Here is a 24563-nt window from a genome sequence, read left to right as displayed (position 1 = left end):
GCTGCACTCACACCAGTCCACCTTTCTCTAGAGCCCATGCCTCTAAGCCAGAATCTTCTCCTGCCCAAAGCACCATGAGATGCTTTTAACTGAACTCCCAGTTTCTGTTCTCGGTTGCTGCAGCCCACATCGCTCCCGGCAGCCAAACTGATGTTTTCTGAAAACTCAATAAGAGCCTGTCACTGCTCCAAACAGTTTAATGGTTTCCCACAGCAAGTGGGCTGATGGCCAAGCTCTTAAGTGTGCTCTGCATCAAGCCGGACAACCTTCCACCCCCGCTCTCGCCCTGACCTTGCATGACCACACATTAGGCTCCAGCCAAGCTGATCTTCAGGTTTCCTGGGCCTGGCCCACTCCCACCTCAAGGACTCGCCATCCCCTCTGGGCAGCGCCTTCCCGGATCTTTGCATGGCTGCCCCCTTACGTTGTATTTCTCAGCACAACTGACACTTCCTTGGGGACATGTTCTGCAACATCTGAAGTGGCCCCCAGCCCCACTCCCATTAAAAAAAAAAAAAACACTTTCATTTTGGAGTAACTTTGGATTTCCAGAGGAGTTGAAAGATACCTTTGTTAATTTACTTTGGACCATCACCTTCCGCATCCCCCCGCCCCACGAGAGCAGAGGCCCTGCTCATTTTGTTTCCTGCTGCATCACCAGCATCTAGAACACAGTGCATGGCACACGCCAGACGCAAACGTACAGGAAGGACCCTGCACGTGCACTGCACACAGAAGAACTCTAAGTGGAGAAACACATCATTTGAGGCCTCATTCTGTTTCATGATTTAGACGGCCAGTATGCATACTTAGTTTGTTCAAGACTGAAACAAAGCATAGTGTAGGATCCAAAGAGTCTTTCGGTACTCTATAATTTGCTAATTAAGACTTATTGAGAAGCCCCCAAATCACCTCCAGCTTTGGAATTCTATGCTTTCTTTCTTTATTTTATTTATTTATTGCTTTCTTTTTTAAAATAAAAATCAGGTAATCATTTTACTACAGTACTGTCTTGAGGTTAAATTTAATTACTGCACAAAAGCCAGGCTCAGCTGCACTGGTGGTGGAGAAGCAGTTTAATCCCTATATCAGTACCTACATCGGGAATAACTGAGGGCAGATGAGGCAAGGAGTTGCACGAGCTCTCTTTCCCTAGAACCACAACTATAATCATAACCGCAGCCTGAGAAAGCATAATTGTTGGTTTACATTAGTAAATGACAGCATACTAGTTATAGGATCTTCATTACAGAGTAAAGTATAATTATTTTCTTATGTAAACCACAAAACTAGCTGTCAAACAAATATGGCAGAAGGAATGGAGGGGGTACTACGGCCTGTCTGTCTAACACCATCCTTCCTCCTCCTGCAAGAGAAGCCTCTCTTGGGTGGGAGCCCGTTTCTCGGAGCTCCAGCGCACCAGCCTTTCCTCTCCTCCTCTGGGTCAGCCACAGGCCCAGAACAGCCAACCGGAATCTTTGCGTGAGACTTGATGAACTTCATCTGAACACCTAGCTCCCGCTCTGACTAAAACCAGATGTAGACGCTTGGGCTTTTCCTGTACATGGGCCAGAAAGTTTTGTGCTGCTCTGTTTCTACACGCCTGAAGTGGGTTTCGTTTACTTGCAAGAGAAAAGAGCCCAGACTTCTTGACACACCTTCCTTTGTATATTAAAAACCACAAATTCAGCTTTGCTTCTGCTGATATAACTACCGCTAACAATAATGACAGAGGTCATAAAGTATGACAGAACTAGCAGCTTTTGAACACTGACCTTGTGGTGGGCACTGCGCTATGTAGTTCCGACTGAGAACTTAGATGTAATTTTTTTGCTCGTGTTAATAAAACTGAGACCAGGGCTTCCCTGGTGGCGCAGTGGTTGAGAGTCCGCCTGCCGATGCAGGGGACACGGGTTCATGCCCCGGTCCGGGAAGATCCCACATGCCGTGGAGTGGCTGAGCCCGTGAGCCATGGCCGCTGGGCCTGCGCATCCGGAGCCTGTGCTCCACAACGGGAGAGGCCACAACAGTGAGAGGCCCACATACCAGAAAAAAAAAAAAAAAAAAACTGAGACCAAACTGATTTTCTTGTCCAGTGTTGAGCGACACTGGGACTGGGCATACTTTCCTGTCTGTGTTAAATAATACTGAGAGCTTGCAAAAATAATTACTTGCTCTAGGATATGCCTAATTCTGAAAGAAAAACTCAACCAACTAAAGTGGCTCACTTATCAAAACGAGCAGCATCTCGTCAACATCCACTTCTGGACCCTCGCCTAGTGCTGCGCCCACCAATGCAAAGGTATCTTATTACTGACTCTGCCCCAGGCCCCACCTGGAAAGATCTGCCACAAACAACTCAGCCAAGGCCCTACAACCTTATAAATGTCCTCCCCAAACCTCCCCTAGAGCTGAGACACCCCCATGACCCAGCCAAGCTTCTCCCTCACTGCAGCAGGTCTAGTAACCTGAGATGTGCTTGATGATGCATTCGTCCGGCGGTCTCTAGGGCACCGGCAATCGACAGTCTACCCTGTTGCATTTAATTCACTCCTCAGGAGTATCTGGCTGATCAGCGGTCCTCCGAGTAAACAGATGAGTCTCCTTTGAGAGTCTCCAGACCATTTTCCCAGGAAGCTGTAACTAACGACAAGGCTGGGCTGTGCCTACTCTGTGCGGCCTCCGTGATAAAATCTTCACCACTCAGGCAATGACCAAACACGAGGGTCATCGAGAGGCAGGGGTGTGTTGGCCAGAAATGAAATACAACATCAACTGCCTGACGATAGTGAGCTGGTTTACTAAGTTTTCTTTCCACGGCTCCACAAAAAGAAAAACATACATTCTCCTGTTCTTTATCCCACACAGATTTCTATCACTGAGTCTGTGCAAATTATCTTGGGAAGTTACTTTCTTGGACCCCCATCTCGGCTCAGTGAGGGCTTAACACAGTAGCGTGGGCCACTCGGGACCCTTCCAATGGAATCCTATTGTTCAGTATACATACAACGTATGTTGTAAGAAGTAAAGCCAGTTTACTTTTAAGGCAAAACTAGCCCCACTAGCTGGCATTGGGCATTACTTTTTTTTTTTTTTCTTTGTGGTACGCGGGCCTCTCACTGTTGCCTCTCCCGTTGCGGAGCACAGGCTCCGGACGCGCAGGCTCAGCGGCCATGGCTGACGGGCCCAGCTGCTCCGCGGCATGTGGGATCTTCCCGGACCGGGGCACGAACCTGTGTCCCCTGCATCGGCAGGCGGACTCTCAACCACTGCGCCACCAGGGAAGCCCTGGGCATTACTTTTTGACCCTTCTACACCTACCGTGCAAATCTTCCTCATCATCAGATTCTTCTAGAGAGATCTGAGGCTGAGCCTTCACTTCCAGGTTTCTGCTCAGCCAGCTGGTTTGTTCCAAGGAAGAGCCAGCAATGTTCCCGACAGCTTCTAGAATTTTTTGAGTGACTTCCTGAGAGTAGTCAGGAGAAAGAGGAAAGGAAGTTAGTTAAGGAAAAGAATCCTAAAATAGCACCATCTGATATAAATATAATGCAAGCCGCAGCTGTGAACCATGCAGGTAATACCAAGTTTTCTAGGAGCTACATTAAAAGAAGAAACAAGTTCATAATGTTTAACACAATATATCCAACAGAGTATCAATATATAATCAATATAAAATTGTTAGCGAGGTTACACATTCTTTGTTATGAAGTCTTTGAAATCTGTTGTGTGTTTAGTTACAGCACATTCACTTCAGACAAGCCACATTTCAAGGGCTCAACAGACACTCGTGGCTCAGGCTACTCTCTGACCAACTTGGGTAAAACAGAGACACAGGAAGTCACAGCGGCACAACACGTTTGGCAGATTAGATTTCCAGTTTCTTTAGGACCATGGATTCTTGCTAGAAATGCATCTTTGAATAATACAGGAAACAAAACTGCATAAATTAAATTGACTCGAGGGTGAAGTGAGGAGTCATCCGTGTCAGGAGTTCCATGAGGAACGGATTTGGTCAAGTAGCTGGGACGGAGGTAGAAACACTGAGTGGGTATCATCGAGCGTTGCCAGCTAAGAGGGGCTGTACGTCCCTGACGTCTGAGAACTGAACAGTCCTGACTTCCACTACGAGCCCAGCAGCTGTCTTCGGGCATGAAGCAAGAGAACGTCTGCCTGCCGGTGGCAAGGGGGGTGCACCCGTGGGAACCGTCCGTGGTGCACCTGGGCAGAGGTGTGGGGTGGATGACGGCGGTAAGGAAGGTCAAGAATAATCAGATGGACCTGGGGATGATCACACTGAGTGAAGTAAGTCAGAGAAAGACAAATACCATTTGCTATCACTTCTATGTGGAATCTAAAATATGACACAAATGAACTTAACTATGAAATAGAAACAGACTCACAGACGTAGAGAACAGACTTGTGGTTGCCAAGGTGGGTGGGGTGGGGGAGGGATGGAGTGGGAGTTTGGGATTAGCAGATGCAAAGTGGTATATATACAGGATGGATAAACAACAAGGACGTGCTGTAGAGCACAGGGAGCTGTACTCAACATCCTGTGATAAACAGAATGGAAAAGAATGTGAAAAAGGATATGTATATACGTGTATAACTGAGTCACTCTGCTGTACAGCAGAAATTAACACTATAAATCAACTCTACTTCAATAACATAAATTCTTAAAAGCAGATCAAGAAAAGGGGTTGAGGACTTAGAAGAGCTCCCATTTCAAGCGCAGTGAATGGATGGGAAGGAAGTTGGGGTGCCTGGAAACAGCAGGAAGGAGTCAGTGTCAGGGAGGCTGGGACATCCTGGGGTGGAAGCAGAGGCCCACCTGGCCCTCTGACGAACAGGAGCAGAGCGAGCCGCACCAGCTGCGGTGGTGCCTGTGGCTACAGTCCGGCCGATGGACTGAAACGGAGGGGCTGCGGCAGGCAACAGCCCATGGGAGGGGGAGGGCTTCCAGGTGAGTGCAGGAGGTGCCACCCAAGGGCTGGGCTGCAGCACTTGCCCTTGGGTGATGCTTTCTTCTCTACCGGTTGAGTCAAAGGAGTCACTGTGCTTTACGCAGAACTCTAGTGCCTCAGAATCAGGAACTGGACAGATATTTCACAAACGCCAGGGATCACAGCGATTAGCAGTAATATCACCAAAGCCATAAACTACACAACCCAGTTTAAAGGCTTTGACTCAAAAAGCTCCTCACTCAAGGATTATAATGGTTGCAAAATAGTGACTTTTCTAACTCCTTCATCACTTCTATGTATTATTACTATTATTATATTTATTTATTTAGTTTTTCAATACGCGGGCCTCTCACTGTTGTGGCCTTTCCCATTGTGGAGCACAGGCTCCGGACGCGCAGGCTCAGTGACCATGGCTCACGGGCCTAGCCGCTCCGCGGCATGTGGGATCTTCCTGGACCAGGGCACGAACCCGTGTCCCCTGCATCGGCAGGCAGACTCTAAACCACTGCGCCACCAGGGAAGCCCCATCTATGTATTATTGATAGTTGGCATTCTACTCAAAGGAGAAGATTTTCCTTCTCCTATGGGTGAGTTTTACTTTGTTTTTCAGTGTTTCTGAAATTTCCTGTGGGTCTATATTGCTTTAAAAAGACGGGGGAAGGTTCTAAGGAAAGGAATCTGTGCATAAAGATAGACTTATTGTTCCAATCATGCCGCAGAGTAAGTCCGCATACATCTGTGTCCAGTGGGAAGCGAGAGGGTGCCTTGTAAACTGCACGGTCGACGGGTCAAGTCTAACACGAGAACCTTCTTCAGGAGATTGTACAGAGTCCTCTAAGCACAGTAACGGAGGGAACCAGACGCGGGAACAAATGCAAATCTAAGATCTGGTTCTGCCCAATGTTTACTCTCTCCAGTGAGAGCCTCTAAAGGTGGGCGATACTCCTGGGACAGTAACAGCCTGCCAGACTTGCACATACAGACCTGCAGATCTTTTTGATCCTTCTTGCTCTCCAGGTTGGGAGTTCTTGTTACAAAGTCGTTCAGCATGCTGTTGAGAGACAATCAGCTTCAGACCGAGAATGCTGCAGAAATAAAAACATGTTCCCGAAGAAAAACACGGTGACGTGAGTGCAGGGACACGGTACCTGAGAAGCAGAAAATAACCAGGGGGAGCGAGATTCAACTGCACGGACTCCTTTAACACACCCAGCAGCGAAGGGAAGTTTGCTTGCAAGGCTGTTGCTGGGAGCCTATTTAAAAAAAAAGAAAGAAAGAAAAAATATCCAACCCTGAACAGGTCAAAACAAAATGTTACTTATAAGCACATTTTAGATCCGGGTGGTTGGAAAGCACAGGAAGATGGCATATCCGCCTGATCTGTTTGCTCTTTTTTAAATTACAATACACACAAGCTAAATTTTGGTATTCTGCCAAGAACTTGGAGTTTGGAGACCTGCAACCCTGCTGACAGGTCAGATGCCCCTGGTTTCCTCGTCTATAACGTGAAAGCCTGGAACTAGAGGACGGTCTGATCTCTGGGCCTGTCTGGCTCTACCATTCAGCCTCTCTGACGTCGCTGGAAACACAGAGTCAACCTTCAGAAGGTCACAGAGGGCAAGGTCAGGCCTCAGGAAAACAAGGACTCGGATTATGGCTACGGAGCGAGGCTGCACAGCACAAAAGGCAGAGCTTGGCCGCAGCCAGAGGGCCCCAGGTTCAAGTCCTCGTCCCTGACTTACTGCCTCCTGACTGACCTGGGCAGGGCCTCCTCTGTAAAAGGAGGCCGCAGCTCCTGCAGCTGCTGGGAAGGCTCAGATATCACTTAGGCCCCTGCAACAGGCGCTTGCTAGTGATATAATTCACATTAGTTACCACGAGAAGGGACCAGCTCATCTTTACCTCCTGCAGGAAAGAAGTACAGGGATGCTTGTGGTGCAGGATGAACAGCTGGTCTGAGCTCAACCCTAGACCCAGGGACTCCTGGGACCATGACCCTTCTTGCCACCTCAGGGTACAGTGAGCCGGAATAACCACGGAACATGAACCTGTTAACCGGGGAGCTTGCAGCTGGTGGTCAGATGCACTTATTGCGAACCCCCTGAGATACATGAGAATACTGAGGCTTCCTTGAGACGGGGCTACACTCCCTTCACCCTCCTTACTGCAGCCGAGAACACCCCACACGATGGAGGGGTCCGGGAGCCGCACCCGGGACCTGCCATAAGATCTGCACGAGGCCCAGCACAGCGTCCTTTCTACCCGTGGAGAAACACCTGGGGGACTCCTATAGCTGAGACCCCTGCATGCCGACATTCAGCAAAGTAAACCCACGCAGAAGCCATCCGGCAGAAAACATGGCAAAGCATTGAGGACAGCACCAAAAATAATCCCTTCTCCTTTTTCTAAAAGAGGTCCTTAAAATCCCCCCTCCTTTTCTGGTATCAATTTAACGCAAACTGGTTCTTCTAAAGTTTACCAGGCCTCACATAAAGCTTTGCTGACGTAAGTATTTAAGCTATAGCACCCAGACTTTAAAATGTCAGATTTGATCTCTGCAGAAAGAAAAAGTAAAATCATCAGGGTATTCCCGTGCCTCGAGAGGAAATAAGGACACCATTCAGATACTTTCTGAACTAAACCTCTCCAGTAATCAAGAAACACAATGTGGGGGGGGTGGCAGGGAGGGATAAATGAGGAGTTTGGGATTAAAATGTACACACTATTATATATTAAATAGATAAACAGGGACTTCCCTGGTGGTCCAGTGGTAAAGAATCCGCCTTACAATGTAGGGAACGTGGGTTCGATCCCTGGTTAGGGAACTAAGATCGCACATGGCCGCAGGGCAACTAAGCCTGAGCGCCGCAACTACTGAGCTTGCACGTCTCAACTAGAGAGCCTGTGTGCCGCAAATTACAGAGCCCATGCGCTCTGGAACCCTCGCACCATAACTACAGAGCCAACGTGCCCTGGAGCCTGCGAACCACAACTAGAGAGAGAAAACCTGCACACCACAACTAGAGAAAGCCCGCACGCCCCAACGAAAGATGCCACGTGCCGCAACTAAGACCCGACACAGCCAAAAATAAATAAAATAAATAAATAAATAATAAGGGACTTCCCTGGTGGCACAGTGGTTAAGAATCCTCCTGCCAATGCACGGGACACGGGTTCGAGCCCTGGTCTGGGAAGATCCCACATGCCATGGAGCAACTAAGCCCGTGTGCCACAACTACTGAGCCTGCGCTCTAGAGCCTGCGAGCCACAACTACTGAGCCCGCAAGCCACAACTACTGAAGCCCGCGCGCTGCAATGAAGAGTAGCCCCCGCTCACCGCAACTAGAGAAAGCCTGCGTGCAGCAACGAAGACCCAACGCAGCCAAAATTAATTAATTAATTTAAAAATAAATAAATCTTAAAAAAATAAACAATAGCACCAGGAACTATATTCAATATTTTATAATAACCTATAGTGGAAAAGTATCTGAAAAAGTACATATATATATATATATATATATATAGGAATCATTTTGCTGTACACCTGAAACTAACAACATTGTAAATCAATGATACTTCAGTTAAAAGAAAAAATGGAAATACAATCAGAGGAATTATTTATAATCATTGCAATAGCATCTATAATTGAGAAACGTCTTTGAGGGGCTGCATTACCTTTGGATGAAAGCATAGCAAAACTGCAACACAGGGACATCCACGAGGGGCGATTTCTGAAAATTAAAGCAAAGCTAATTACTCCAAGTTGGTAGGAAATAAGGCTAAAAAAGAATTCAAATACAGAAATGAAACAGATTCTATATCCTAACAAAGCAAATGTTTGCAGCTAGAGTCTTTCAAATATAATAATAGAAAGTATCCCCCAAGTGAAACAAAAACAAATGTATCCTATGAGGTGCCAAATCATTAGTGCCCCTCTCATCAGACTCCCAGAGTCATTCCCTTTATGTTTACCTACTTCCCATTCCAGGCTTTTAACAAGTATTTAGGGAAGATTTGGCATTATAACTGAACCTCCCCCCAGACACAAAGTTGGTGGCCAAAGTTGGCCCTCGGGAGCTACAGTTGAGAGACAACACCAAATTTGAATTCTTAGCTCCAGGAATTCCCTCAAACGGCCCAGACAACTTCCCTAAATCCCAAATGGCTGGAACTACTTAGAAATAGGTTTCAAGACACACATTTTTTCCCTTCTTGCTTGTAAAAGGCTATTTGTCGAAGTTATAGAAGTCGAGCCAATTAACTAAACTAACCACAAAATGTAATTTTGTTATTCAAAACGCCAAAAACCACTCAGCCAGACGACATCTAGGTTTTTTTATTTTTTAAGCCCAGGAGTTGCAGGTGTCTGCAGAAACTCCGGTAACATGAAGGAACAAAACCTGAAAGCGCCTGCTCTGTGTGTAAAGCTGCTGCAGGGCCAGCTCCCCCGTGGCTGCAGCTGTGACCCCATCCGTGGGGACCGACCCGCAACGCGGAAGAGCAATCTCCCGCCAGCTAGACTTGCTCAGAGATGTAAATGCCAATCCACCCAGGACCTGATGCTGCCGCTGCCCGCCTGCACCACCCTGCTCCCCCTCTTCAGGGTCCATTACTTTAACATTTCCGTTCAAGAGTAAAAGGCAACAAGGCTACCAGGCATTTGGGAGACTGGGGGCAGACGTCCGACAGATGCCGTGAAGTTGCCCGTGCCCATTTTACATCTGACTGTTTAAGCGCTTGGCCAGTTCCATCATCTGGCCTCACAGTATCAATCTGTAGGCTGCCTTATCTTCTTTCCCCCACGAGAATACAGGCTGACCGTAGGCAGGAACAGTGTCAACTATTTAGGACTCCCCACTACGATGCAGACTTGATTTTCAATAAACACGTGGAATGAAGGAAGAGGACCAGAGCCCCGAGTGTAACTGACTGGTTAGAAGCCCCGAGCGGCCTTCCCAGTGTGGACATTTCTGCAGAGGGTGCCCCTGTGCCACGTGCCTTTCAGAGGAAGAGCTTCAAGTGGGGAGTTCTCCTCCAAGGCAGGCAGAGCCAAAACTGCTAAAGGTATTCTTGGTCAGCTTTTCCACTCTGGGGTGAGAATGGCTGAACACATCTCTGATTCCAAGGTTTAGCTTTTGTTCACCACCCTTAGTGTTATGACCTTAATATCTAAAAAGAAGATTTCTTTTATCTGCTGTAAAATTTTTTTATTTGGGTAGAATATACTTGACAAAATCTACCATTTTAAACATTTTTAAGTGTACAGGGCATCCAGTATATTCACATTGTTGGGCAACTATGACCACCATTCATGTGCAGAACTTTTCCATCTTCCCAAACTGAAACTCTGTCCCCATTAACTCCCATTCCCTCCTCCCCCACAGTCCCTAGTGACCATCATTCTTCTTTCTGTCTCTATGGAGTTGACTACTCTGGGTCCCCCAGATAAGTGGAATCATATAATACTGTCCTTTTGGACAGTATACTGTCCAGTATAGACAGTATACAATAATACCGTCTATTATTCCCCTTAGCATAATGCTGTCAAGGTTCATCCACGGTACAGCATGTGTCAGAATTCCATTCCTTTTTAAGGCTGAATGATAGACAGTCCATTGCAGGTACAGACCTCATTTTGTTTATCCATTCATCCATGGACACTTGGGCTGTTTCTACCTTTTGGCTATTGCGATTCATGCTGTTATGAACCCTGGCGTACAAATATCTGCTGGATTACAACTATTTTTTAGCAAAATCACTTGGTCCACTCCCTTAATTTTCACTTAGGGAATTATTCTTAAATTGTTCCTAACTGTATAATTTTAAATTACCTAAGAGAAGGCAATTATTTCAAAGTTGGAACAAATCCCTGCTTTCTATCAAATTAATTAAGAACAAAACAGCTCCAACACTTTCAACGAAGAGGTCTGCTTTGGTAAAACCAAAAATCTCTCAGGCAGGAAACTGTTAAACCACACGGTCTGTTCTGTTGCAAAGTCACTGTGCATAAATGAAAAGGTGCCCCCCCTCGAAACTGGGCAGAAAAACTGTAAGAGCTTTGTGGTTCAATCACGTCACCCTTCAAAGGCCACTGCCTTCCCTGCAGCCAGATGAAATCTCTTCTTTCTCAGCACGTCCAGGATGAGTCAAGTCCTCTGACGTGTATTTTGTACCTTTGTAAAAATTATGCAGACTTTTAACTCGCCCGTTGACAAAGATGCTCTCCTTGACCTAGTCAGGCTCCTCTGAACCCTCTTCTTTTTCTTCTCCTTTTTTTTGAATTTTAAATCATATAGTGTTTCTTCCTCCTATAATATTTTTGCTTTCCAACAGTAAAAGAAATGGTACAAGAATCTGGCCCTTGGTCACAAGCCATTTTGGGGAATTCCTCAATATTCTCACTCCAATTTTTTTAACAATCAATGAATGAGGTAATCAATGACAGGGTTAATCATCAGATTCCAGAGCTTCTAAAATATCTCCCATTACTCAACAGTCCCTTTCTCTTTCTCTCCCTCCCTCTCCCCGCTCTCTCCTGCCCTCCTGAAAACATTTTACTGAAAATGCAAGAAAAAACTGAGAATTACGTTTCTGAGGAGAGCCCGAATCCTGAGATGCTTATGTCAGACTGTAGAGTCTGTGTTTACAATTTCCTAGCCTTTTTTTTTTAAATTAATTTATTTATTATTAATTTTGGCTGCATGGGGTCTTCATTGCATGCGGGCTCTCTCTAGTTGCAGCGAGCAGGGGCTACTCTTTGTTGCCCTGCGTGGGCTTCTCATTGCTGTGGCTTCTCATGTTGCAGAGCACAGGCTCCAGGCACGCAGGCTTCAGTAGTTGTGGCACGTAGGCTCAGTAGTTGTGGCGCACGGGCTTAGTTGCTCCACAGCATGTGAGCTCTTCCCGGACCAGGGCTCGAACCCGTGTCCCCTGCATTGGCAGGCGGATTCTTAACCACTGTGCCAACAGGGATGTCCCAACGGGTTCCCAGCAGCTCAAGGCCACGTTCCTACGGGGATGACCTCAACCCCCTTAAAATGCCTGCCTAAGAACGAAAGCTCAAGGCTTCTGAAGGAATCTGCTGTGTGTTTAGCCAACTCCTGATAGGTTCCTGACCTCCCTTTCTTTGAGCATTTATTAAGACAAGCTTACAGTTATACATCCTTGCTCTGTCCCTTGTGAGATGTATGTGTGTCTCCTACAACCCAGGGATGTCTTTCTCAAGGACCTGGCAGCCACCCCTCTGAAATACCATCATCAAGAAAGATAGGGCCCCTGTTTCCCAGTCTCCAGGGGAGCACAGGAACCTACCTTGCACTTTACAGTCAGCAAAGCCCGATGGCCTAATTACATCCACCAACCCCCTTCTTGCTTGTTTGTAACTTTCCACTCCCCTGACTTTGCTGAAGCCCCTGCTTGTTCACCCTCCCTGCTCTTCATTCTCTGCTTAAACTACCCACTCACCTCTGCACAAACTGGAACAGAGCACAACTCCTTCCCCTGCTGCAGTAGTTACTAAATAAAATCAGTCTTTTCCACCTTTAACTAGTGTCTGGCTTTGTTTAACTCTGACGCCTTTTCAGCTGCAAGTTCCTTGAGGCAAGTGACATTTCTTCTTTCTAACAGAGTTATTCGATTTGAACCACTACCGGGCAGAGCACCCTGCAGTGGGATGTAAGGATGGAAGTCCGTCCTTCACCTCAAGTGGCTTGCACCCCAAAACAGGAGCCCATGAAGCACATTTCATGGAGCACCGCAGAGTCCGGTAGGAACACCTTCGTTTTGCAGCCCCCGAATTCCGAGTTGCTGCCGTAACCTCTCTTTCCCTCCCAAACACAGTTTATAAGACGTGGAGTTAGAGAGAGTGCTGCGTTCCTCTGAGGGTCCCCAGGCTCCTGACCTCGTCCCCTAGGACCTGCGGCGGCCTCTTCACCACTTCCTTCACCAGGTGCAGCACCGTGTCAGTCTGCAGGGTGCTCAGCGCACAGATCAGGTCCACAAGGGTCAGCTGGGACGCGCTGGCCGCCGGGACGATCTGCCGAGGAAAAAATCATTCCTTTAAGGCTCACAGAGAGAAAACAAGAATAAGAATGAGGCACAGAAAGTACTCTATAATACTTGCTCCTGGAAAAAGAGGTTTGTTTTAATCTTCTAAAGAAATACTTAAATGAAAACTGGGTAATGGACTCTAGTGGTGGGAACGAAGAGTGAGGTTAGCATTTAATCACAGTAACCTAATCAGTATCTGATACAAATAAGGAATAAAACGTGTAGCTGATGATGGGCAGTCTCTCTGGTATGTTCAAGCTGAGAAAGCATTGTAGAAACAGATACGTTTAATTGGGAGGAAACAGGCTGATATCGAGACAGCCCCCAAAGTATGAGGACAGCAAGAAAAACAGGTAAATCAGGTTCATGCGAGCTGCCTGTGGCAGGCAAGTCCCGGTGAGGGAGGCATGTTGTGAATGCAGAAGTCTGTGTAGGGTGGTGACATGCACTTGCAAGTATCAGGTTTCTCGCCTGGAAGCCCCAGCAAGTGCTAAGGTGGGTGGCCTGGGCCACCAGCCTCTCACACCTCCTCAGGGAACAGGGGCCTACGCTGGGCCCTGAGATAGTGTCCAGGGGGTGGGGCAGACCCTCTGAGGGAGGTACCAGGTAGGAACCTGCATGGTCGACAGAGGGGACCAAGGAAGAAGTACGTGCTGGTATTGCAGAAGCACGTGAACCAAGCTCCCGGAGGACCTCGTGATGGACCAGTCGGTGGAGAAGGCATGGACAAAATGCACACTGGAGTCTGGGCGCAGGCATGCGATGATTTAAATTTTCTTGACCATCATGAACAAGCATTACTTTAATAAATTAAAAAAGCCGAGTGTAAATTATGGACGTGTCAGTGTAGGTTCAGCAACTGTGACAAGTGTAACCCCCTGATGGGGGCTGCTGGGGGAAGCAGGGCATGCACGTGCGGGGACAGGGGAATATGGGAACTCGCTGTACCTTCCTCTCATTTTGTTGTGAACCTAAAACTGCCTTAAAAAGAGAAAGTCTTTAAAAAGATTAGTTAAAAAAAAAAAAAAAAAAGCTATCACGGGCTTCCCTGGTGGCGCAGTGGTTGAGAGTCCGCCTGCCAATGCAGGGGACCTGGGTTCGTGCCCCGGTCCGGGAAGATCCCACATGCCGCGGAGCGGCTGGGCCCGTGAGCCATGGCCGCAAAGGGAGAGGCCACAACAGTGAGAGGCCCGCGTACCGCAAAAGAAAAAAAAAAAAAAATCTATCAGGTGGTGTTACAACCAGGGAAGGGCCCACAGGGGTCCTCATAGGTAGGATGGTGAACTGTTTCTTAAGCTGGGTGGCAGGTTCATGGCGGTGTTCTTCTTTAAAACGTACATTCTTGTAAGCACACTATTAGACAGTAGATTAAAAAGGTTAAATAGAAGTACAATCTACTCATTACAGAAAGATGTGAAAAGAGAGGTTGGGGGTGGCCTCCACTCCCTACCCACCCGACACCCCGGCTAGTTGTTACTGGCACAGCTAGAGTACATGATGCATTTAAAACGGTGGAACTGGGCTTCCCTGGTGGCACAGTGGTTAAGAATCTGCCTGCCAATGAGGGGGACACGGGTTCGAGCCCTGGTCTGGGAAGATCCCACATGCCGCGGAGCAACTGAGCCCATGTGCCACAACTACTGAGTCTGAGCTCTAGAGCCCGTGAACCACAACTACTGAGCCCACGTGCCACAACTACTGAAGCCCGCGTGCCTAGAGCCTGTGCTCTGCAACATGAGAAGCCACAGCAATGAGAAGCCCACGCAGGGCAACAAAGAGTAGCCCCTGCTCGCCGCAACTAGAGAAAGCCCGCGTGCAGCAACGAAGACCCAAAGCAGCCAAAAATAAAGAAAGAAAAGATTATAAAAAATAAAAGAATAAAAAATAAATAAAACAGTGGAACCACTGCCCCAGTCTCCCGTGTTGGCCTCTGGCGTCACTTTTTTTTTTTTTTTTTTTTGTGATACGCGGGCCTCTCACTGTTGTGGCCTCTCCTGTTGCGGAGCACAGGCTCCGGACGCGCAGGCTCAGCGGCCATGGCTGACGGGCCCAGCCTCTCCGCGGCATGTGGGATCTTCCCGGACCAGGACACGAACCCGTGTTCCCTGCATCGGCAGGCGGACCCTCAACCATTGTGCCACCAGGGAAGCCCTGGCGTCACTTTTGATCACACATGACCCTCTGGTATTTTGTCAGAGTAAGTTAGTTCCTGCTTTCATTTCTGGCTTTACCTTTGTCTTACTGTGGCGTTTCACTTTCTTCCTGCCCCACACCGCTGCAACAGCTGCTGTCAGCTGAACTCCAAGATGGGCTGTCAAGGGGTTTAAGAAGTCTAAAATTTTTTGTCGTATGATCTAAAAAATAGAAAAACGAAGAGTTAGAGCAGAGTAGAATCAGGGCTACGGTGGACTGTGCACTTCACCACCAGCACCTGTAAACCCTGGGAGCCAGGGCGGGTCTTTGTCTCAGCATCCCGGGCACCAGGCCGTGGGAGGAGGAACTGGACGAGAGGCACGGCGGGCAGCCCAGGCGGACGGACAGATGGCTAGCGGAGCCGAGCAGGAAGAGACCCTTGGGAGGTGATGAATACCACCTCCAAGCAGCTGTGAGCAGGGCAGGGCTCGAAGGCAGCCACCCAAGGCTTTGCAGATACAGTGAGGAAGGGGGCGGGGGGGGGGTACCCAGCAGTGGAGTCGGCACTGTTCCCATGCGGAAAGCCCCTAGCCTCACTTGTCTCAACCAGCCCTGGAAGGGCTAATATGCATCAGGAAGGATGTTTTTCAATTTCCAGAAATATGTACCATTTAACTAACTTTGTTATGTAACCAACTAAAAATAAACTCACAGCACGGCCCCGGACGTCACTCATCACCCTCCCTCCGGCTGCGCCTGGATTTTTCTCCATTCCTGAAACCTCCATGTTCCTTCCTCTATAAATCCTGTGGGTCTCACAGCCGCTAACACCTCCCTACCCAGGCACATCCTCTCTTTCTGGGTCTCAGCTCAGCCCCTCTGCCTCAGGAAGGCCTCCTCGACCCCCTGACCAGGGGTCACAGCCTGTAAGAGTGCCCCGCATTCTTTGTAGCACTTCTCATCATTATTTTTAAATTGATGGTTAACGTCTGTATCCGCCAGGCAGACAAGGACTTAATTGCTCTATCTTATCCACTATTGGATAAGCAGGACCTGGTACACAGCAGCAGACATGCAAATGTTTGTGGAATGAATGCATTTACCTTGGGCTTCCTCTGTCCCCACTGCCTTAGTTTAGCATCTCCTTAGATACAATTGGCCATGGGATGGAGATGTCCTCTCCCTCCCACTGCGGTTTCTGCTCCAGAGAAACCACGGGGGCCCCAGCTCAAGGCCTTGGGTCCTTCAGGGAGGGCTTAAGTTAAGTGCTCAATAAATGTTAGCCATCGCCAAAATGAATCCTTCCATCAGCCCAGGAGGTAGGCTACTAATAACAGACTCATTTCACAGAGGAGGAAACCGAGGCTCAGGCTGCGTGCCTGAGGATTTTCTGAACCTTTCTAGAGCTTAATTTTTAGGCTTAAATTAAGCAGTTTCCTGTGGCAGCTTGAAATACAGCAGATTTCCCTTGGAGGGTATCTCTGGAACTGCCAGAACATTTTGGAGGCCACCTGTGCAACTGCCTGACTCACTATAGAAAGATCAGAAAACAGAAGTCAGAGGCGGGCTCCATTCCCTACTCACCCTCATCCCGGCATCACTGCTTATCGGATGCACGATTGAGGGCAAAGCACTCACTCTCTCTACACCCCAATGTCCTCATCTGTAATCTGGGAATAATAATAGTACCCACCTTGCAGGTGAGGACTAAATGTGCCAATAAACGAAGAGTGCTTGGAGGATGCCTGGCTTCGTGTTTCCAACTGAGGAAACTACAGCACAGACAGGTTAATGAACTTGCCCAGGGTCCCACGAAGCACCTGAGCAGGGAGCTGAGTCCAGGCGATCTGGCTCCCCGTGTCCTGATCTGTTCTGCTCAGCCCGGGCTGCCAGATGCCAGCGTAAGCTCCGAGGCCGCACCTGGCACCAGGGGTGCTCAGCTAAATGAGACACAGCCAGATAATTCTGAGCCACCAGACACAGCAACCAGAGACTGAGCTGGGACGCTACCAAGAGAGAGTGAACTGTAACCGAGCAGGATCCTATGGGGGCCTTCCTGGGACAGAACCCTCCCCACCATGTCCTCTGCCGGCCTCTTGTTTGTAGAAAAGCTTTAGCCTCCCAGGCCTCCCCTGAGTCACAAAAGCCTGGCTCAGGAATGAATGATTGCAAGGATGTGAACACATGATGACAAACGTAGCAGTGGGGTGAGGAGAAGTGATAACAATTTAAATGGTAAATCGGCCATATGGCAGTCACAGAATCTTTAGTTCCTCCCTGAAGTACATAGATAAGTGTCTGAGGCATATTCCTGAGTTGTTTTACAGATACTAAAACCCCCACCAAATGGAAGAAGCTAACTGCATGATGACCATAAACAGGTAGCCCCCAGACCCGCTGGAGCCTGAGGATTAATGATGTTAACTCCTGTGACACGGCCCTGTTATCTCCTCATCAACCAATCAGAGAACTGTACATGAGCTGTTCACCCACCCTGCAACTCCCCTCCCTCACCTTACCCTTAAAAACTCTTCCCTGAAACCCATCGGGGGAGTTCAGGTTTTTTTGAGCATCAGCTCCCACACTTCTTGTCTGGCGCCTTAAAATAAACCCCCCACTTTCCTCTAACACGACCTGGTGTCAGTAGATTGCCTTTACTGCGTGCAGGCGAGTGGACCCAAGTTTGGTTCGGTAACAGAACTAGAAATGCTCTGGGTTGTGAGCTTTTGGTTTAATAAAAAACTCAAAGACACCTCAACACTTGTTCAAGGCACCACTGAAAGCAGAATGCAAGAGCTAAGCTGTCTTAGTAGAGATGCTTAACAGAAACAGGTTGAGGACTTTAGGTACCCTACCTGGAACCCTCAGAGACTTTATGTTTGGCTTAAAAAAAAAAAAGGGGGCCAAGGGGAAAGAATAAACTGAAAACTACTCACAAAGCTTTTCTTTCCATGAATAGGAAACTTATTCTAATAAACAAACTGGAGATTTCTACTTCCAACTTACTTCTAACGTGGGTTTCTCTGAGCATGTTACGTTTGATTATTTATGTATATAACCCTGTACATTTTTATTTTTTGGTGGGACAATACAAGAAGAGGAAGTCGTAAACACACAAAGGAAGCTCTCTCACTTTGGTGGTTTTAAAGTAAACGGAAGAAGATCCCTTCGTGGCTCCAAGGAGATCCATGGGTCTCTTTTGAGTCTCCTCCTTTCTGAGAACATTCCAGAGAAGGGCCATGGTATTAACAATTCGAGGAAGCTCTTCCAGAATAGCATTCTTGGCATTTTTCAAATTGGTAGAGTCACTCACAGCAGCGGTCTAAAAAACAAAAACGAACACATGAGACTCGGCTGCGTCTGCGGTGGCACCACCTCCCTTTCCACGAGGACAGGGTGCTGGTGGGATCAAGTCTGGGCTGTAGCACTCTCCAGAGCAAGTCCCACGTGTGGTCTGGAAGTAAAACGCCTCCCTGAGCATTTAAACCCATGATCTTCTTTCAGAGAGGGAGACCTGTGCATCTGAGGCTCCTCATTACAAACTCTTCCAAGCACTCAACCAAAGCACTAGCTGCCTTCTACAATCTGATCCCAGATAGGGTAGAGCAACCAACAGCTAAAACGTCTTCAAACTCCATAAGGCCAAGTAAAAAGTACCCGGAAAAAAGATGACATTCTATCCCATACTGGTGGAGGGCTGAAGTCGCCCACAGAGAGCGCCAGCAAGAACAAAACCACGTTTGCATGACTTACATACATACATTTGCACGTATATCTGCATACACTTCATTATTTGCATGTGTGTTCATTTGCATTAACGTTTGCGTATATGTTTGTATGACATACATACATTTCTTCTTTGAAACAGACGTAACCCCAATGAAAACAAAACAATATATGAAAACTGTCTCGAACTCAGGAAAGAAATGGTTTACCTTTTTGTTTTGGTTGGGTTGTTCCAAAAGACAAAAATGACTAATGGTTGTTAGACCTTCCAAAAGAGTGAGTGGATAATCCGGAGAAATGTTTTCCCTCTTGGAGGTCATGCTTTGGTGAAGAAACGAGAAACTGGTTTTGAGAATCCTTAAGAATGAGGCCATAAAGGTTTTTAATCGTACATATAAACACGGAAACCACAGAGATATCACGATCTTAAAAAACTGGGGCTCTCATAATGAACTACTGTTACAAAAAGGACAGGCATCATTTGTGCTGTTTTTACATTTATACAGTCGTTTTGGAAAAATGTTTCCAGGTGTTTTAGAATGTCTGTGAAGATCCTCATTTTTCTTTCTGTTTTGCAACACTAATGAAGAGAGACTGACTTGTCCTGTAACACTCATCTAGCCTGGGGAGTCATGTGGAATTGAAAATAAAGGAGCTGAACATTTAGTTCCTGGTTACCCCTTTTGACAATGCTAACTAGGCCTTTGATTAGGTTGAAATTATCCTCCAGTTGGCTTCTAGGGGAAATCGGCTGTCTGTGACTAAAGCTGTCATTAAAGAAACAGTTAACACATCAAAGGGTTCACCGTACCTGATAGAGAGCTTCACCGATTCGCTTTCATACTGCTTGACCAGCTCGTCCAAGTTTTTGCAAATCTGGACGAGGAAGGGGGTCACCGTCCAGCCCAGGGACCTTCCGAAGTACGGCAAGGAGTGCGTGACCAGGCTGACCCAGGCCGGATGCATGCCGTAGCCGTAGGCCGGCTGCAGGCCCCTCACCACGGCGGACACCAGCAGCCCCTGCGAGGTGAGCCGGTGGGGCTGCACATACTGCAGGGAGCTGATGGCCTCCTGGAAGCTCAGGGTCTGCCGCCACTCCCGGGACAGGTCCGCCTGGTGTTCCGCCTCCTCGTGCACCGGCCCCAGGTGGTGCTCCAGGACGATGAGTGCCTGCAGCAGCTTCAGCAGCTCAATCTGCAGGGGGTGCTCGCTCCAAATCTGGTCCTGGCCCAGGTTGATGAGATTCTCCTCGAACAGGCTGTCCTCCCGCTGGGCGTGGCCCCGCGCCGCCACGGCCAGTCCATAGCGCTTGTGGCTTGTATACATGGACGCGGACAGCGAGAGCAGTACGAACTCCTGGACCCTGCACCTCTGCAGCAGGCTGTGGATGAACTCCACGTTCTTCCCTTCGGCTGACTTGGCCACCGAGACCAGCTGCGTCATCATTCTGATCAAAACTGCGACGCTCTTGACCTGCACGTCCCGGTTGCCGAGGACGTCTCGGTGGGAGACCTTCAGGTAACAAGGGTAGTAGCTGCGCAGGAAGCTCAGGCACAGGTAGGTGAGGAGCTCGATCAGCAGCGAGTGAGGGCACACGTTGGGAGACTGGGTCTGGAGCTTTCCGTAGAAGCTCTGGCCGACGAGGGCCTCCTGGTGGCGAGCCAGGAGGTTGGAGACGAGGTTGAGGTGCGCGGTGGAGCTGGTGTCCATGCTGGTCCGGGACATGGCCTCGATGAACTCTTTGGGGTTGGTCTTGAGCACGGCTTCGAGCACGGAGAAGGCGTACAGCACTCGCCGGGAGTCATAGGGCTGCGGGTAGAGCAGGATGTGCTTAAACAGGGCCTCGATCGCCTCCTGCCTCTCCCGCTGCTGCTTCAGCTGCCGGGCCACGCTCAGGGCCTGGAGCTCCGCGTCGGCCTCCTCGTCGCTGGACAGCGACTCCGAAGCCTGGGTCTTGTCCGAGTCCACGCGCGCCAGGCTCCACTTGACAGTGGACTTGAGGCTGGCTGCCGGCTCTGGGGAGCCCTGGGCTGCCGCGGGGAGGGGCGTGCGGCAGAGCTCGCCGCCGCTCAGCTCCTGGGGCTCGTGGGACGGGGAGGAGAAGGGGGACGTGTGCTCGCTCTCCGTGGGGCTCGTGTCCGCGGACTCGGTGCGCTCGCTGTCGTCCGCGGTGTCGCAGGCCGCCCCGTCCAGCAGGTCCGCGCAGCAGGCAAGGTCTTCCTCGCTGGGCTCGCGGCCTGGCGGGCATACCTCGGGCTCCTTCTCCACCTCGGCCCAGATGGCCTCGCGGTCCACGGTTGGGAACTGGCTTAGGGGCGCTCTCTCTTCGCCACCACCCTCCTGAAGCTCGGGTGCGCCCCACGCCTCTTTGAATGAGGTTCGCTTCCTGTTAAACCAATGACGCCAGTCTTCTGAAAATTACAGAACAACAGACGACTTCAGAACAGGAGGGTCAGTTATGACAAGTCGCTTCTAGAGTGATCTTTGTCTTAAAGCCAGGCAGAAAGATCAATATTAGTAAAATTCTCCTGTGGGAGGAGGGACAAGATAAATTCTTTGCGACAACGTGGATGGACCTGGAGGGTATCATGCTTAGTGAAATGTCGGACAGAAAATCACAAATACTGTATGTTACCGCTTATACGTGGAGTCTAAAAATTAAAACAAGTGAATGAATGTAACAAAGCAGAAACAGACTCACAGTCACAGAGAACAAACTAGTGGTTACCAGTGGGGGCAGGGTGGCAGGGGGAGACACGGGTAGGGGATTACGAGGTACAAACTCCTGTGTATACAAAAAATAAGCTACCAGGATATACTGTGCAGCACAGGGCATATACCCAATATGTTATAATAACTATAAATGGAGGATAACCTTTAAAAACTGTGAACCACTATCTTGTGCACATGAAACTTACATCGTATTGTAAATCAGCTATACCTCAACCAAAAACATAAAGTGTAAAAACCACAAAATAAAATATAATTCCCCCATGAAACAACAACACTAGAGTCTAGATTACATTACAGATGGAAGGCAGACAAGCAAAGTGAACAGGCCTTTTATAATGTTCAAGAAATTGGATCATTTAGTTACATTGTCATAGGATATATAAATATCCCGAGTTTAGGGGAAGGGTGATTTAAAAAAAAAAATGCCTATCATTTTCTCCCGGGAGTTTCCTTTCAAAAAAGGTATCCTACAGAAATGTCAGCAGAAGGTCTTCAAAGCTAAGAGGGTATCACTGAAACGTCTTGAATAAAAACAAACTGGAAAGCAAACAAGACATCCACAGTAAGAGGACTGAAAACACTCATGCCACAGGCATGCAGAGGGTTACTGTTTGGTTTTTTTTTTTTTTTTTTTTGCGGTACGCGGGCCTCTCACTGTTGTGGCCTCTCCCGTTGCGGAGCACAGGCTCCGGACGCGCAGGCTCAGTGGCCATGGCTCACACGCGCAGCCGCTCCGCGGCATGTGGGATCTTCCCAGACCGGGGCACGAACCCGTGTCCCCTGCATCGGCAGGCGGACTCTCAACCACTGCGCCACCAGGGAAGCCCTGTTTGGGTTTTTTAAAGATACTTCTACACGTACGATATGGAGCAATGTGTGGAGTATATTAAGTATTGAAGAAAAAAGACTAAGCTGCAGAATCTAGCTGTACAGAATAAGCCCAGTTAGGGGAGAGTGCCTGTAATATGCAGCTATGAAAAAGTCTGGAATGACAGCTACTGAACCATTAACAGTGAGGCGCTCTATCAGCCGGCATCGCGAGGGACTTTCACTTGTGCTTTTGCTTCCCGACTGAAGATTCCAGTTCTTAAAATAAGCACGCTAGTACCTCTGAGATCAGAAAATACACAACACTTTAAAGTGCTCAGGTCTCTTTAAAAAAAGGAGTGAAAAGCCAGATGTCTTTGGTACTGCCAAACATTTGTAATAGGCAGCTTCCAGCAAATCTATTCCATGAACACTAAGCCAGGTTAGGAAAGGAGGAGGAATAAGATTTTAGAAATAGAGGAGCTGCCTGGTGTGCACAACAGTATTTAAAAAGTAGATTTCTACAGGCTCACAGAGGTAGCATGCAGGGTAAGCAGAACCCTTCTAGTTGTTTCCAGGGAGAGAACGTGGCAGAGAAAACGCATTGTCTCTTACTAGGCAGGTAGCATTAAACGTCAATTAGAGGGGGCAGCAGGGAGTGCCATGAGACTTTTAAAACCCAATGAGCCGTGGAGTGAAAACTTTCTCGTTAAAGCAAAGGAATGCTTAAAATCTAGCTTCTCTTAATGAAGAGCAAACTTTTAAGAAGGTGCTTAGTTTATACTTCTTTGCATTTTACTTTCTTATAATTGTGGAGTAATAAAATGCCTCTTCTTTGAGGAGGCACCTAAAGGAAAACCAGAAGTTACAGTTTTAGGCAAGGAACCTTGTAAGGAAAGGAAACCACCTTAGGAATCTTTGCTTATTTAGGTGTTAGGCTGCTTTTCTCTGTAAGATAAGACTGGGACAAACACTGAATATTTACAACCCCGTGGTCTAAACAAACTAATCAAAGCTTGTAAAACCGTCACTTAGAAAACTGCAGGAAGTCATAAAATACACCTATTGTGGGAAGCAATGTTAGATCATAAACTGCTCTAGGTGTTAGTCGCTGAAATTTAATGAACTCCTCGGTTTTATTTTAGCCTTTCTTTTCTTCTTCTTACCCATACTCTTTTAAATTTATGTTAAAGATGCCTCTGAAAGTTCTCAGAACCCAAAGGTCTATTTCTTCTGCATTTCTGATTATATGTTCACAGCTGGAAAGAGCCTTGGAGAGCAGACAGAAAAGAAACCACTTACCTTGTTCTTGACAGTTCTGGAGCAGAAGTAATTTTTATAAAGTACAACTGAGTAGGTTACATGCAAATTTCAACATTCTTGATCATTCATACCTGGAGGCAACCTCAACTCTCCCGTCCCAGGTCTGAGAAGTGCTAGCCTAGCCAACCCAAACTGGACTTCACGCCAGACCTCAGACTTCTTTCATAAGTGAAGGGTTGGCCTTGGAGACCCTTGGATGGATGGTCTGTTTTTCTCTCCTCCTACCTTAGATGCACTTGAATTGCTTTCTCTAGCAAAAGAACCAAGAACCAGCTATATTTATTGGAACATGGGTTACTAACATTTTCCTGTTTAATATAAAAAAATCATGTTTTTCAGTGAACACAACAAACCCACCACCTAGCATTTCTAAGTGCTGGTTCATCTGATTCTTAAATTTTAAAAGTCCCCACAAAGTACCTTCATACCTTCTGAATGTGGCAAAACCACCAGGGAGGTCTAAGTGCCTCGCTGCTGCACCAGGCAGCTGGGGTCCACCCCTTCCTGCCCCAGGGACAGAGAGCTGGCCTGGCCTGCGCGCGGCGTGCTCACCCGTTGAGCTCTGCTGCTTGAGGCAGTGAATGGAGGCCCTCTGGGTTTTGGGCTCAAGCAGGAGTAGCAGCACGGGCTCCAGGATGCGGGCCACGTCGCCGAGGGAGAGCGCCCGCACCAGCCAGCCCTGGGCGGTGGCCCCAATGGCGCCGTCTGTGCAGGCCAGGCTGTCCAGCACGACGAACAGGGACCTGTGGGGGGATGCGAACCGTCAGGGCGGCTGGGACGCCCTCGGGGAGCTTCACCTGGCCTGGGCTTCCCGACCCAGGCAGACGA

The 24563-nt window shown here is 48.2% G+C and overlaps 1 protein-coding gene across 1 annotated transcript in view; it reads right to left on the bottom strand.

The window, feature by feature from the left end:
* DOP1B (DOP1 leucine zipper like protein B) overlaps positions 1-24563 on the bottom strand; it is a 108080-nt gene that overhangs the window by 18775 nt on the left and 64742 nt on the right. The window contains exons 18-27 of the mRNA XM_082655204.1: positions 24288-24478; positions 19684-21283; positions 19082-19193; positions 18280-18468; positions 15245-15367; positions 12865-12999; positions 8640-8695; positions 6113-6217; positions 5949-6015; positions 3322-3466 (exon numbers count right to left, since the gene is read on the bottom strand). Coding sequence (XP_082511330.1) covers positions 3322-3466; positions 5949-6015; positions 6113-6217; positions 8640-8695; positions 12865-12999; positions 15245-15367; positions 18280-18468; positions 19082-19193; positions 19684-21283; positions 24288-24478 — 2723 coding nt within the window. The remainder of the gene's footprint in view (positions 1-3321; positions 3467-5948; positions 6016-6112; positions 6218-8639; positions 8696-12864; positions 13000-15244; positions 15368-18279; positions 18469-19081; positions 19194-19683; positions 21284-24287; positions 24479-24563) is intronic.

Source organism: Grampus griseus (assembly GCF_964374135.1).
Source record: "Grampus griseus genome assembly, chromosome: 5".
Lineage (NCBI taxonomy): Eukaryota > Metazoa > Chordata > Mammalia > Artiodactyla > Delphinidae > Grampus > Grampus griseus.
Note: the sequence above shows the minus strand (reverse complement) of the source record. Positions and strands in the feature narration are given on the sequence as shown.